Here is a 14,794-nt window from a genome sequence, read left to right as displayed (position 1 = left end):
CGTGTCCGGCCGTGCCGGCAGCCCGGGCCCGGGCCGTGCGGGGCTATGAGCCGGGCCCTGGCGGCACCGAGCCCAGCAGCTCCAGCAGCCGCGGCCGCGGCGTAGGGCTCCTTTCCCGGGCGGGAGCGGGACCGTCCCGCGGCGGCCGGCGGCTCCTCGGGGCGCGGGGAGAGCCGCGGGGCCGGAGGGCGGTGTCCCCCCGGAGCCAGGGGAGCGGGGGTGGCGGCCGGCGGGAGCGGGGGGTGGCCCCCCGATGTGTGACATGAGCGACTCGCAGTCCGCCGAGAAGATCAGCAGGATGAAAAAGTTGCGGAGAACTTTATCGGAGAGCTTCGGCCGAATAGGTGAGTCCCGGGCCCGGGCCCCGGCGGCGCTGCCCGGCACCCGGGGGTCCCGGCAGGGAGGGCACGGGGGGCGGTGGGCTCAGCCCTGCCAGGCTGGAAATGCCCGCGACGACGTCGTGCCCGAAAAACCTTTCTCGGGAAGAAAGCTCGGGAAATAACTCCTGTAGCCCCAGTAGTGCTGCATGGGTCTGTGATGGAGTTAGCCCAAAATCGGCTGGGAAGAACAAACTATAAACGAGAGTTGGCTCACGTGCCTCCATTGCCAAAGAGAAACCTCAACAGAAAGCGATCGGTTATTTTCATTTTGTTGCGAGTCTGGTGATTTATTTTTGTACGGACTGCAGCGGTTGTTTTTGGTTGAGGTGTGAGATGCTGAAGCAGGTAAGCTGAAGAGGCCCAATGATTTAGGGGGCCAGACAAAAGAAGTCTGTCATCTGCCGTGAGGTCTTGTCGCTCTGTCACTGACATAAAGCATCCTGAGGTAGCGTCATTTCAGTGCCACTGCCAAGCTTGTTACCTCCCGGTGCCACCGCACCGTGTTTGATTTTGACACCAGTTTATTCTGCCGTTGAATTTGTTATTGAGAACAGTGCCAAAGAGTTCTGGTCTGCTCGGACTGGAGTTCCTCTTAGTCTTTGGCACGCTCTGTTGCTTAATTCACTGTTTAAAGCATTAGTTCCCGCTGACACCATCACCACGCAGCTGAGCAGGGAGAGAAGGTACCTCAGAGGAGGTGTGAAATATCCCCGAGCTGGTGGGACAGAGCAGCTGGAGGCAGTGCTGTAACACACGAGAGCGGATGCGGCAGCCCCTGTCCTTGCAGACCTTCTGTATGGGCACTTCCACTGTCCGTGCCCATGCACTTTCCATTTGGGAGCTATTCCCTTAGAGGCAGCCTGGCTGGCAGAGCTGCTTTGTCCCAGTGAGGGGGTGTGAAGTGCCTGTGCCGCAGCCAGGAGCTGTGGCTTTTGGTTCTCCCCCAATAACCCTACCTAGGAGATACGTTGGCACACTTGGGCATTTTAATTTTTCGCGTGCTGTGTATGCATTCAAGCACTGCAAGCTTTTAAGTGGATGGCTGCGTTTGAAATCAGTTATTTTTTATTGTCCTACTCCAGAATGAAAAAGACTGACAAATGCTTATTACTTGTAAACCAGAGAGTTTCAAGGGGAAATGCAAAGTTACAGTTGTAAAGCAAATATCAAGTCACTGTTACAAAGCTCTCTGTCCCCACATGAAAACAGCTTTCACCTATCATCAGTCTTAAACTTATAAAATACATTTAACTTTCTTTGATTAGAATTTTAAGAAAAGAAGTGGTCAGGTGTTTGTTGTGTTATGTGTCTCTGTGAGTGTATAAACACAGAGAGACACTCTTCCACAGAGCTGTGAAAGGGTTTTGCTAATGGTGGAAGTCATTAACAAAGAAAATGTTTTGAATGAGGATGCTGCTTTGTTGTAACAGTGACAGTCCCGTTAATGCCTTTTAGGGATCAAGGCCCCTCTGGCTGGTAATTTCTGCATGTTTTATTTGGCTCGGTTGGGTGATCATCTCTTTTTGTCATTTTGCACAAATTAAACAAGCTTTTAGTTTCCTTGGGAGCTCTGGCCTGGTTTTAGATACACGGATATTTATGTCTAAAAGCTCCTCCAGTTCCGTGTGTATGTGTGCAGAAGTGTAGGAGTGTGGTCTGGTATGTGGTTTGTTTGTTTGCTGGTGGTTGTCTTGTGATTAAAACACAGCTGCTAGCAGCAAGTTTGTTCAGTCTTCAGATGCTCAAATATATTGATCATCATTCTGGTAACTGTACTTCGAGCAAAAAAAGTTCTAATTTTTTGTGTATGAGGTTTGAAGACAGTCCACTCCCTGATACCAGTGCCACAGATAAACCCAAGCAAAGAAATTCTAAACCTGCATACCAGGAAATCCTTGGTTAAAACATGTGCTGTACTTTTAACTCTTATATTGAAGTGAAGGAGAGAAAACAAAAACCTCACTGGAAAAAGTCTTTATGGGTATTTGACATTCGGATTTTAAAGCTCTTTTTTGTAAGTGCTGGTTGCTTGGTATGGTTAGCAAATTACATATTAAATATCTATTTAATTTGTAACTTTTTCAGTCATCTGTTCAGCTGTGACTTGTCATAAATAGTAAATTCCTGACAGTTGGTAAAGGCCAGGTTGGATGGGGCTTTGAGCAGCTTGGTCTAGTGGAAGTTGTCCCTGCCCATAACAGGGGAGTTGGGAGGATCTTTAAGTTCTCCCCCAACCCAAAACCAACCCAAACCATTCTGTGGTTCTTTAAAACCACAGTGGTGATATATTAGCTTTTTCTGTTCTGCTTCAATGTCTGTGTTTTTGTAGGTTTGAGTACACAACATAGTATCATGAGCATAGTCATATAAATGGTGTGAGAGTACTATGGTGTTTAAATCAAATAATTCGTGAGTCAAACCTTCCTGTGTTGCAGTAGGAAAGATCATTCTTGATTCAAGATGATCATTCTTGACATGATAAAACACTGTTACACCTTCCTCCAGTGCTGGCAATATTCTGTCTACCAAATGCAATTCTATCAATACTGCAAGACCCCACACTTTGGTACCGGATTTTGGTACTCAGGTTTTCTGTTAGCCTCTTGGATAAAAGTGATGGAAATGTATCCCAAACTGTCATTGACAGCGAATTTTTTTTTGTTAGAGCTTGCTGGTTATCGCTCAATAAACTGCATTTCAGACCCACTTCTCCCCACCGAGTAATCCTCTCAATTTGAGAAGTTGTAGCTGCAATTAATTTATGTTTTTTTTTTTTTTTTTGTACAGTGCACTAAAGTATGTTAGGTAACAGTTTAGTTTGAAGCTATTTCCCCACCATCTCTAGACAGTGCCGTTATTCCTGGGGCACTGCAGAGGCCCAAAGGGTACCAACAACAGCCTCAGGAAGACTTGACCCATTTTCTTAACTGTGAACTGATGCTTTGCAGCCACTGGCTTTCCTGGAAGAGGGTGATGAAGATCTGGCTCATCCAACAAAACTGGGCTAAGTCCTGTAACTCTTAGAGTACCTAATATTGAAAATGTTTATTTTGCTGAGTTGAAAATTGTGATGTGTGAAATTGCCCATTCAGTGAGCCTTTTCCTGAGCAATTGCCTTGTGCCATTATGTGCAAATCTGGCAGAGGATGATACAGTGCTGTGGTGGGCTGGGAGAAATGTGTGCCGCCTGTGGTGCTGCAGGGTGGCTCTTTGCTGCAGAAATTGCATGCTTCCTGTTCTAGAGAAATGAACTATCTTTGCAGCTTAGGTGCCTTTTCTCCTGGCAGAAATTTTCTGGTTTTTCAAGGAATGACCTTCTTAAAAGTTATCTCATCATAAAGAACTTACATTGCTAAGAATCTGAAAAATATACCTAATTATTTTCATTCATAAGTTTCTGTCGGCCTATTCATTTTTATATGAACATCCATATTAGTTTAAAAAATTAGGTTTCCTTGCTTACAGACTGTGTTGGCTATATAAATGAACACACCATAACTGTATGTTAACCAACTTTTATCAATTCAGTTGACTCACTGTTTAATTTAGCATTTAAACCTTTATTAGGTTTGGTTCTTAGTTTTGCCCTTTGATAAACATGTAATTAAATTAATAGTGAATAATTTAATAAAATTAATAGTCATCTTTTAGTTATGTTCTTAGCTATGCATTTGTTGAAGTTTGTATAGTACCAGAATCACATTTGAGATCTCTTCAGCTCATGCCATTTAACTTCTGTTTCCTTATGCGTTTCTTTAGTCAAAAACTAACACCAGGTTACAAAGAGAGAGAGAGAGAAAACATTGCTGAGATTGATCACAGTGTGCTGAAAGCAATCTGTGGCCTTTCTGACCATCCCTGGGCTTTGTCACTAGCTCCTCACTGATACAAAGGTTATCTCCAGTAATCTCCTCTGATGTACATCCACATAGCTCGCATACCTGAGATAATGAGATGTTCATTTGTAAACAGTTTATTTTTTTTTAAGTTCAGCAGAATTTTTTTTTTTTTTACAGTTTAAAACAAAAAGTTTGCATCAAGGAGAAAAATCCATTTTTAATATAGTTTGTTCTATAAAATATGCTGCTTTGGTGTCTTGCTTGGGAGATACTATGGTTGAGACTGGTCATATTTTTAAACAGAATTTCATTAAGTGGGTGGCCAGAACTCTCTTACTCTTTTTGTGATTCTTAAAAGCCCTCTTTTAGTCAAAGGTAGAAGCTAAAGACAAACCTAATATATGCAGTAGACCACAGATTCCCATTTCTTCTTTTTCTGCTCACTGTGAATTTGGCTTAGCTATCTGTTTTGGCTATTCCTGTAATGCTCTGGTCATGCGAAAATCTCGTGTCTTAGCAAGGTAGAAAACCTTGTCAGCATGGCCTGGGTGTGTTATTTACTAATTTATAGCTTGTATGTCATTGTGACCTGAATGGTAATTGAGAAGATTAGAAGTGTGTTCTTAAAAAGTGTTCCACAGGTTAGGGGTTCTCCTCCTCTTTCCTTCCTCCTCTTTCCTTCCTCCTCTTTCCTTCCTCCTCTTTCCTTCCTCCTCTTTCCTTCCTCCTCTTTCCTTCCTCCTCTTTCCTTCCTCCTCTTTCCTGACTCATAGTTCTGAGTACTTGGGATTGGCAGTCTGAAAATGTTTTGATCACCCTTCAAAACCATAAATATATATTTAACTATCGAAATGTACAGCATGTGCCTCAGATCTCCTAAGCAAAATCACCAGAGTTTGTTTCATTGTTTTATCACGGAGCACAAAATGTAGATGAGTAACTGTACAGCAGTGATCTTCAAAGGTTTGAGAGAAGCCATGTTTCATGTCCTAAAGAAATGGGAGTTTAAAAGCAAAGGAAGGCTGGACCTTCCCTGCTTTTCCGTACAAAGATAACTGGGGTTTGTGCCTTGCTGCCCCAGGATTTGGATTTGGTGGAGATTCTAGAGGTGCAGCACTGTTTGCACAGGTGGTTCTGTCTCTGTACCATCTCTGATACAGCTTCTACAGTTTTGGCATTGCTTTTGTTTTTGTTTGTTGTGGGTTTTTTGTTTGGTTTTATTTTGTTTTTTGTTTTGGTTGGTTTGTTTTTTGTTGTTGTAGGTTTTTGTTTATTTGTTTGTTTTGAGGGTATTTTTTTTTCCTGGTTGTTTAGAAATTACTAGTGATTTGAAGGCAGAAGGAGCATCCAAAAGAGAAAAACAGCTACTGGAGTCTAGATCTTCAACCATGCTAGGTGCTTAAATATTTATCTCCTGCAGAAATATGTAGGAGTGTAAGAAACATTATGCTACTTAAATGATGAGGAGGGCCCCTTCTGGTGCAGCACTGCACGAGCTGCTGGTTGTTCAGATGACCTCCCTCAAACTGAAAACCTTTTGATTTAAACTGAAAAGAAACAGTGCAATCACCAATGCAATGGTTTATCTAATTTTAGCTCTTCAGAAGAGGGAAGCAAAGAGCACTTTCAGGTCACAGCGTGCAGCACATGGAGTGCAGTCCCTCGTGGGTCTGGTTGAGCAGAACCAGTCTCGTGCCTTCGGACTGGCACAGTTCAGTGCAGTTTGGAGAAATTACTTTTCTTCATATTTCAATAACGTCCAGTATGCTAAAGGAAAACTTTTCATCAGCTTAATCTTTGCTACAACTGCAGAACTATTTGTGTCTTAATTTTCTTACCGGTTCACATACTTTCTGCACTGTTTTTTTCTCCTATGTTTGTTCATTAACTGCTTGTTGATAGTGTAAGAAATAAATCTCTTCTGCTTTAGTGTCATACTAAAAATTAAGAAAGAAAAAAAGATAAAGGAAAAAAGCATGTTACAATGCATACTAGTTCATAAAGAGTTAGTACTTTACAAACTGAAAACATGGTTAGGTGTTGTTATACTTTCCCTTTTTGAAGTTCAGTCAAGCTCTCCATAAAGGGTTTTCACATTCACTAGGAATTAAAATAAAAAAAACTAACCCACCCTTACAAACTCTTATTTTCTTTAACCTGAGAGGATATTTTTCATAAATATGTAAATTTACTTTCTTAGGAACTCTCTGTGCAGTTCTACATTCCACTTACAGATTCAGAGTATAAAATTGTTATTCATGCCAGCCTGTTCTTTTCTAATAGGAAAATGATGCTCTGTTTTTGTTTTTTTTCCCTTTTCTGGTGGTTTGTGTTCATTGTGATACAGTACAGATAATAATTTCTTTTTTCTTTTTATTTTAAAGCCTTGAAGAAGGAAGATAGCAGCTTTGATGAGGTAGGTTAAATGTCTTTTTACCTTACGTAGTCCAGGTATGCCTTTAGTGTTTCTCACTGGTGCTGGAAGAAACTCATACAGTAAGATAGCAGTGTTATGATGTGCATGTGAATTAATACATGCATATTGCTCAAACATATTTTCATTTTCTAAATAATTACCAGAAGAATTTGTTAGTCAAGGGGTCTGAAAGGAACACTTAGGGGTTTTATTTTTTAATGTAATACAACTGAATGCTTTAAGGAAAGTGGCCATTTAAAAATGCTCAATGCTAAGAAATGTTGCATGTAGGGAAAATACTTTATAGAACTTTGCCTGTGATAATTCCTGTAACTTCATGCCTGTGCTGTAACAGACAGGGAAAAAACATCCTCCTGAGAGAACACCTTATGTAAAGTGCTGCTGCATTGGCTTCTTGCTGAATATGTCAACCGAGTGAGATGCTTATTATGAAATTAAAAAGAAACCCAACTCAATGGCACAAAACCAGTAAATGGTCTATTGGTAAAGCTGATACTTGATTATTCAATCTAATCATTTTGGGGTCTTGACCTATCTGTGATATGATTAGCAAGTTGTAAAATGCACTGCTCACGATTTGTGTTGAGAGTTCCAGGGCACTGCAAGTTATCTCTCAGAGCAAGTTTATGCAGGAAGAGGTGTAGACCTTGGTGTTATGACTGGTCATATTGTAATCAATGCTTGCCTTGTACTTCCCTCTGCCACCATAGCTGGAAGCAAATGGCAGTATTTTCATGTGTTGATATTAGGCTTCTGGCATTTCTTCTTCATTGCCTGCTGTAAGCTTAAATTCTTGGCTGAATAGAGCGAGATAGCTGTTGTATAATGCCAGATTCTAGAATAAATAAATGATGATGTAATGTCCTGGATTCTGGATCAAATCAGACTCCATCTCTTTCTAAACAGATCACACTGATGCTCAAATACAGCAGTAACAATAGAAGTGTTTTGTGATTTCCTGACATGAGTTGCAAAAGCTGTAACTCACCTTGACCCCTCTCAGGTCTGGAGTGAAGGACCTGGGGTTGGGCTCTCTTTTCAGGAGCTCTCTTGCATCGTGCAGTGATCATGACTATTTTATTTCTCTTGTAACACTCATGTAACTTGATTCCTGCCTAAAAGTTACACCTGTGCAAATAGGTGCAGATATGTGGTTAGTAAATTCTGAATCCTTGTTTTACAAACCGAGGCTGGTTCTGTTCAGTATTTTCTTCTGAAGGCTGCAGTGGTATATCTGTGCTATACCTACTCAGTAAGTAGTAATACCTTGTATTAAATCTGATTCAGAATTTGAAAGGATCTCTTAAAAAGCATTGTCATGAAGAGGGCAGTTCTTCTGTCCCCTTCCTTTCCCCAAGATTGTTTATCTGCAGGTTGCATTTATTTTCTTTAAACCTGGTTTTCTGCTTTAACAGGAAACAACTGGAGCAAATTTTTATTTAAATTCAAGGGGTTGGGGGAGAAATAATCTTTTTATTGTGGAATCTGACAGATTGTTGCAATGAAATACTGCAGAGGCAGTAAGGGACATCTAGTGGGAAGGGTACACAAAAGAATTTTCTTCCATTTCCTGTAAATATGGAAGAGCTTGATGTGACATTTGCATCAATTGGTTCCACAGTTTTAGTTTCCTTAGAAGAAAGAAAAGTATGTTGAGATTTTATGTTGTCCTTATTATCTCTTCAAATTCTACAGTTCTTGGCAATTTTCTAGCCTAAAGTGTGAATCAGAGAATGAGCTGTACCAGGTATCACCTAATTCCTTTCTTTTCAAACATCCTTCAAATCAGAGGATGAAACAGACATTGGTAACAATAATGTACCTGATTTAATAATGCCTGCTTCTAAGGAAGATAGTGTCTGTGAGCAGAGGAGTGGGTGCACATTTTGGTCTTAGGAGGTCATCCTGAAAAATGCTACTAAGACCGTAGCATGATATTAAAAAAAACAGTCTAATCTTCTGGTTTGTATATGTAGTACTGATATAACAGGGAAGCAGTTATGAGGAAAGTTAAGGTGACAATAAGTGGGAATATCAGCTGGGAATATCAGCTAGGAAGAAGAGAGAGGAAGTAGTTTTCCATGCTGTCCAAAGCTGTCAGCTTTGGGCCCCCTACTACAAAAAACAAAATAGTCAACTCTAGAAACAGAAATTTCATTTTTCAAGCAGCCCATTCTCCTTGTATGGTTAGTGAAAAGAAGCTCTTTGATGTTGCTGGCAGGTGCTGTGTATCTCTTCTCAGCCTGTGTTTTGCCTTTCTTGAAGGGAGGTTGACCTGTGAAGCAGTGCTTGAACAAGGAGTGATGAACTTGCAGAGGGACTTAATGCTCTTGATAGGTAGAGGAGGAGGACTCATGTTTTAGCCTTTCAAGTTGTGACCAGAACACCAGGAGCAGAAGTTGGCCAGCAGGGACCTGAAATCTCTGGCAGAGGAGAGAAAGTGGCATGAAGAGGAAGATGACCCTTCTAAAGCTTCGAGGTCTGCATTTGCAGCTGAATAGGTTCTTACTTTTTTCTGCATATTGTAGGTGCTATATGAGGTGCTTATTTGTTTATCTCTCAGGTACAGAGGAGAATAAATCGAGCAGTTCAGTGGCTCTTAATTCTACCTGCTTCAATTGCTTGCAGTAGCTGAAAAATGCCCAATAGTGCAGGAAGTTATCTGTCTTGTGAAAAGAAACTACTAAAAATTAAGATGTCAGATATGACAGACAAGTGTACCACATAATTGCTTTCTGTTGGTTGTGAAATTAATCTCTCCAGTAAATTAGGACCAGAAGATCATGAGCAGGGAATCCTGTGAATAAGTTATGTGTTAGGAAATACTTTTATTCGTAGAATTGTTTCAGGGATCTTATGGCTGTGTATAGTCCTACCCACAAGATCAGAGCACAACAGTAGTGTGAAGGAGTAATGTAAGATTTCTCACTTCTTAATAACTGCTCTTGTGTTGCTTTGATTAAATTTTAGATGAAAAACCAGTTTTTTGTAAATGATGCAAACCTTTGCTTTGGTCCATGAGAACACTGAATTAATCCATTTAATTGATTTAGTGGTAGCCTGCTCATCTTCCCAAGATGCTGTAACATCTTCCAGAGACTCATAAGAATAAAGGAGTGGATACAGACCACTTCTTCTGTAGTCTTTCATTCAAAGCAGTAATCGTGTGGTTTTGTTTTTTCTTTTTTAACCTAGCCTCTTCCTTTTTGTCATACTGGTCACATTGTGGAAACTGTAACCTAGGCCTGTGTCAGTATGTGCTGAAATCAGTGGGAAGGTTCTCAGTGATTTCAGTGGTTTGTGGATTGGTTTCCTCTGTCATGAGGTAGCACGGGAGTGGGGCTGTTCTTTCCTGTTTTCAACACTTCTAGAGTAAGGCACCTTCATTTGTGTCTTTATGTACGTTATCTATTATCTGAAAATGGCAAAATGGGAACCACCCTCCCCCCGAAAGTAGCTGCCCTCTTTTTCAAAACAACCTAAGTTTCACTCTGGGTTCTGGCACAGTTAGCATCTGTTTTGTTGTTTTAGGCAAAGCACTGATTATCTATACTGAATGTTGTGATAGAAAATGAACACCTCTGAGGAGCAGCACTACATGAAAAGAGTAGTCTGAAAACTAATTAGTATTCCTAGAATTAGCACTTAATTTGTCCTTCAATAGTTTGTCAAAGTTTAGATTAATAATTTCCAGCTGTGCAGGATTTCTTGGATGTATTTGGACCACTGGTGTAACAAGTTATCATGATGGAACCAGTTGATTTTTCATTACAATGTGATCAAGGCCATTAATAAATGGCTGAATTTTAGCATATTTGTTGGAATAACAGCCATTGTAGCTGGTAGTAACCTGCTCCTTTGGTTAGCTGCTTGCTATTACAATTTATTTCTAAATTACTGTCAGCAGTCACAACCTGTTGGTTCTTATCCTTCTGTTCTTGGTTTTTCTGAGCACTTAAATCATGTTTTAAGACCTTCAGTCATATGTGTGCACACTAAATAAATTAATATCAATGTTACGATGCAATCGAAAATAATCTTCAGACTCAAAATAAACATGAGTTTCTTTGATTATTGCTTCTTTTGCTGAGTTTCATTGCTATTGTTTAGCTGTATTTTATTGTTAATTTTTACTGATATCAAGAGCAGAATCTTTTTTTTAAGGCCATCTTTCTTAGGAAGTTAGGATACTGTGATTGTACATGCTGCATGTGTAACATCGTCTGACTTCACCCAGTAACTTTGAAGCTGGCTGACATTAGATGCCTAGATGCTTGGTACAAAAGCATGTGAGCTGGCTGAGGGGTGGAGATAAGGATCTTCTCTGACGGAAAAGCTGAAATGCAAGTTCTTGTGAGCATACGAGAATGCGGCTGGAGGTGTTATGAATACTCTGACTTCAGCAAAATCCTTAGTACTCATCTACTCCTTACTACCCTTAGAGTCTCCAACTCTGAGGAAGTCAAATTTCATTTATTTCACTCATGGAACAACTTCTGTCTGTTTGAAGTGGAAGTGTGTGAAGGGGGAGGGCGTTCTGCCAAGTTACTTCTTGATTCTGTAATGTGCTTGCTCTCAGTCTCTCTCACCCCAAATAAAAAGGCTACTCCCTCTGTGGGATGTTGCCATGAAAAATGTCTTAGTTTAAAGGACACCCATCTCTGAACCAGAACTTTTGAGTACAGATTATTTTGACTTTGAACAGTTAAAGGAAAGGGTGTAGTTGGAAAAAAGTAAAGCTTTGTAAAGCACGAACAAGAGGCATTTGAATGCCATAATGCAGGTGGCACGTAATGCACTGAATTCTGCATTCTATTTTATTTATAGCAAGTAGCTTGAGAGAGAAGTACATGTATGACAGAAAGATAAAAAACCCTTAAAACTGAATTTGGAAAAAATCACCAGAAGTATGGGTGTCAAAGCATTTTCTAAATAATACCAGGGAACTGGTCAGGAAAACTTAATCTGGTGGTTAGGTTACTTAGCAAAATGTGTACAAAAGTTGTTCAAGTGTCTGGAAAGATGTGTCTGTTCAGATGTATTGTCACAAAGCAAATGAGAGGAAACATAACTGCAGGCAGATGATAACTCAGCACTGGTAGTTGCTGCTTTTGTAGTGTTACTTGGTGCGTGACACAGGCAAATATTTTTTTGGTGACAAGAATAGGCTCAATAATGTAATCCAATGCCTCCTGCAGGAGGACCATCCCCTTGTGTTAGAGAGGTCTGTGTGTGTCTGATAAAGATCTTTCCAGACTGCCACCTCTGAGAGGGAAGTTGGGTGGGGATGATGTTGTCTCCTGGGTGTGCACATGACAGAGATTTCCCAGGAGATGATTTATGTTCCTACTGCTCCTAAGTCCATGTCTTCTTTTCCCCAGTACTGTTCCTTTACACTTCTGAGGATCTGGTGTTGGTCCAGTGGTTCCCTGGCAGCAGATGGCTTAGATATCAGCTTGTCTAACAGATTTACTGGTCTCTGATGCTGCATCTCTTTGAGACTATACCAACAAAATACAAATCCGAATTGTATCCTAATTCTTAGGGCTGGTGTGTGATGCTAATGTGTGTGCATCTGTAGCAGAATTGTGCCAGCACTTCAGGTCTTGCAAAGTTGTTCTCATCTGCTTAAAGGGAAAAATTGTTCTCTAGATTGATAATACTATTAGTAATTGTGTTTCAGGTGAGTCTGAGTATGAAGGGCATGGATGGAAGAGAGCAAATATTGCCATTCTGCTAAAGCTTCTTACTGCATCAGCTGTGGGACAGATGTGCCTTCTGTGGGACAGGAGGGCATTGTTCTGTAAAAACGCTGCTTTGTGAAACTTCTGGTGGCTTAAAAAAGCCCAGCTCCTGGGCAGCCTTGCATAATTTCTCAGAGAATTACTAATATTTATATGGTGATTAGGGATTCCTGACACTTTCTTGTGTTATGTTGCACATGGAAATAAATCAGGTTCTGGAAGACGTGGGACACTTCTGAAACAGATCTAGGTGGCCACAATGCAAGCTGGTAAATAAATGAGAAGTGGCAGGAAAGCCACCAAGAAAAACTGACTATGAAATAGCTGCTTTGTTTTGTCAATTTCAAGGCTTTGAAGCAAAACCTGAGACCATGTGGAAGGTTTTGAGATTTTCTTGGCCGTGGCTCTACCCAATCAGTATAGGAATTGTTCTTAGTGTTGGGGGATAGACCTGGCTTTTCGGAGATGAAAGTTTGAGAATCTTCTCTTGTAGCTGAGGAAGAGCTTTAATCTTGGCACATCCCTTAAATTTGTTGAGTGGCAGTGGTTTGAATTTTTGCCCCGGCTGTCAATAGGTTCAGTTGTGTGTTCTGCCTGGTGTATTTGGTGAGAGTGCATCCTATTACCTTTTAGAAGGTGTGTAGCATTTTCATGACATTAGAAAAGTGGTTAAGTCAAGTGTGAACCTGCTTACTTTACCCTTTCTCTGTCTTTTCTTCTGTATAAACTGGACAGAAGAAGGGTTCATGTGACTAGTTAATATGCCTGTGTCCTTTGCTTAACTTTTCTTTGAAAATGGATGGAGCAAAGGAGCAGAACTTGGTCTGAATCCACATCTGCAGCAGTGACTGATGAGGATTTGGCCAAAATACTGACATATATAGCTCTGTTGTGTGTGCAGGCAAGTGTTTTAGCTATCAGAGAAACACTGTGAAATGGAGATGAATTTCCAGGCCTACTTCTCTCACTTGTGCATGTGTATTTTGGGATGTTTCTGCTCATCAGATGAGAGTGTGTATGCATTCCAGGAATGTGGAATCTGAATGTAAGCTATTATTATTCTGATGAAGTATGCTTACGTGTAAATCCTGCTGTTTATTTTCTTGGGACATACAGAATATAGCAATTTATTGATAGATTAAATAGAGTGACAAAGCACGATATGCTATACATGGGATCCGTATCTTCTTGTTCTTGGCCTTGTGGGCAATCTCCCAGTTGTGAGGCAAGAAATAATTGTGTTGCTTCCTTGACAGGCCTGTCTCTTCCATCTGCCTTGTAGACATCATTACTTTCATTCTTTTTTTCTTCCAAGCCACACTATGAACAGACATATGACTATATCTGAATCTTCTTCTCATGAAGGGATCTAAATGAAAATTATTTCTGTCTGCATTTTAGCTTTCCTGAGAAATTCTGCATGTATGCTGCCTCATCTGCTGTGTGTCACAATATTGCTGACAACCATATATTTGCAGGATCCTATCCACAGTAATCAAAGTTCTGATTCAAGTGACATCTCTTGTTGAAGGGATAAGAAAAAGGAGAGTACAGCCTCATTCAAACAAAATGGGTTTTATGAACACAAAACAATGTCATCGTGATGATATTAAGGATTAAAGAAATTGTTATTGCCTTATACCTCTTTTTCTATATATTCTGGAATTTATTTTTTTCCCCTTCCAGCAAACTTTTCTACTTCTAAGCTAGTTGAGTCAGAGTCCTGCTATGTATATTTCAGGTATGGAAATTCTTATCAGGTTTAAAAATTCAAACTTGAATATTACAGGCTATTTAAATATGAATATTGACAATAATTTAATAAGTAAAAATAAGTGTGAATGCTGCTGGAAACTTAGTAATAAATGATGGAAGCAGGACTTCTGAGAGAGCACATAATGCTTTATAACCAATTCTAAGTAACAACTGGAACTGATTGTGTTTGGGGCCCTCTGAGGTTATTACTTCACTTGAATTAAGTTTTTCAGTAGAATCCAGGTGTTCACCTTCTTTAGTGTTGAGAAATAAAAACATTACTAGCTTTGGAAGATGTTTGCTGATGTGCCAACTCAGGAAATCCAGGGGCTTACAGTATTTTTTCTTGTTGCCATGTACTCATCAGGGCTTTTCTTTGTACATGAACTTCTCTGATATCTCACGCATGCGAAAAGGTGTTCATCCATATGTATGTGTTTGAGGAATCTTCCTGTTTCTTTTAGGGAGGGTAAAATTCTTGTTGCCCGTGGATTATTATTGTACACAATCACACTCATCATATTTTTGTTGTTTTTTTTTTTTAATGGATCTTTACCTTGCTTTTTCTCCACTGAGATACACATTGAGACTAAGGCATGGTGATCCTGAAACTGTACCTGAGGGTGGCTTCATGCTGTT

At 40.3% G+C, this 14,794-nt stretch overlaps 1 protein-coding gene across 2 annotated transcripts in view; it reads left to right on the top strand.

The window, feature by feature from the left end:
- The first annotated feature begins 246 nt into the window (after positions 1-246).
- Positions 247-14,794, top strand: part of CDK14 (cyclin dependent kinase 14) — a 311,069-nt gene continuing 296,521 nt past the window's right edge. The window contains exons 1-2 of one of the 2 annotated variants that reach the window (XM_005518789.3): positions 247-344; positions 6,604-6,635. In XM_005518789.3, coding sequence (XP_005518846.2) covers positions 254-344; positions 6,604-6,635 — 123 coding nt within the window. In that variant the 5' untranslated portion in view covers positions 247-253. The remainder of the gene's footprint in view (positions 345-6,603; positions 6,636-14,794) is intronic. The other variant, XM_014248691.2, reaches the window with a different exon arrangement.

The sequence above is a fragment of the Pseudopodoces humilis genome, chromosome 1 (genome assembly GCF_049639895.1).
Source record: "Pseudopodoces humilis isolate 2021_Gansu_Grassland_sample_001 chromosome 1, ASM4963989v1, whole genome shotgun sequence".
Classification (NCBI taxonomy): domain Eukaryota; kingdom Metazoa; phylum Chordata; class Aves; order Passeriformes; family Paridae; genus Pseudopodoces; species Pseudopodoces humilis.
Note: the sequence above shows the minus strand (reverse complement) of the source record. Positions and strands in the feature narration are given on the sequence as shown.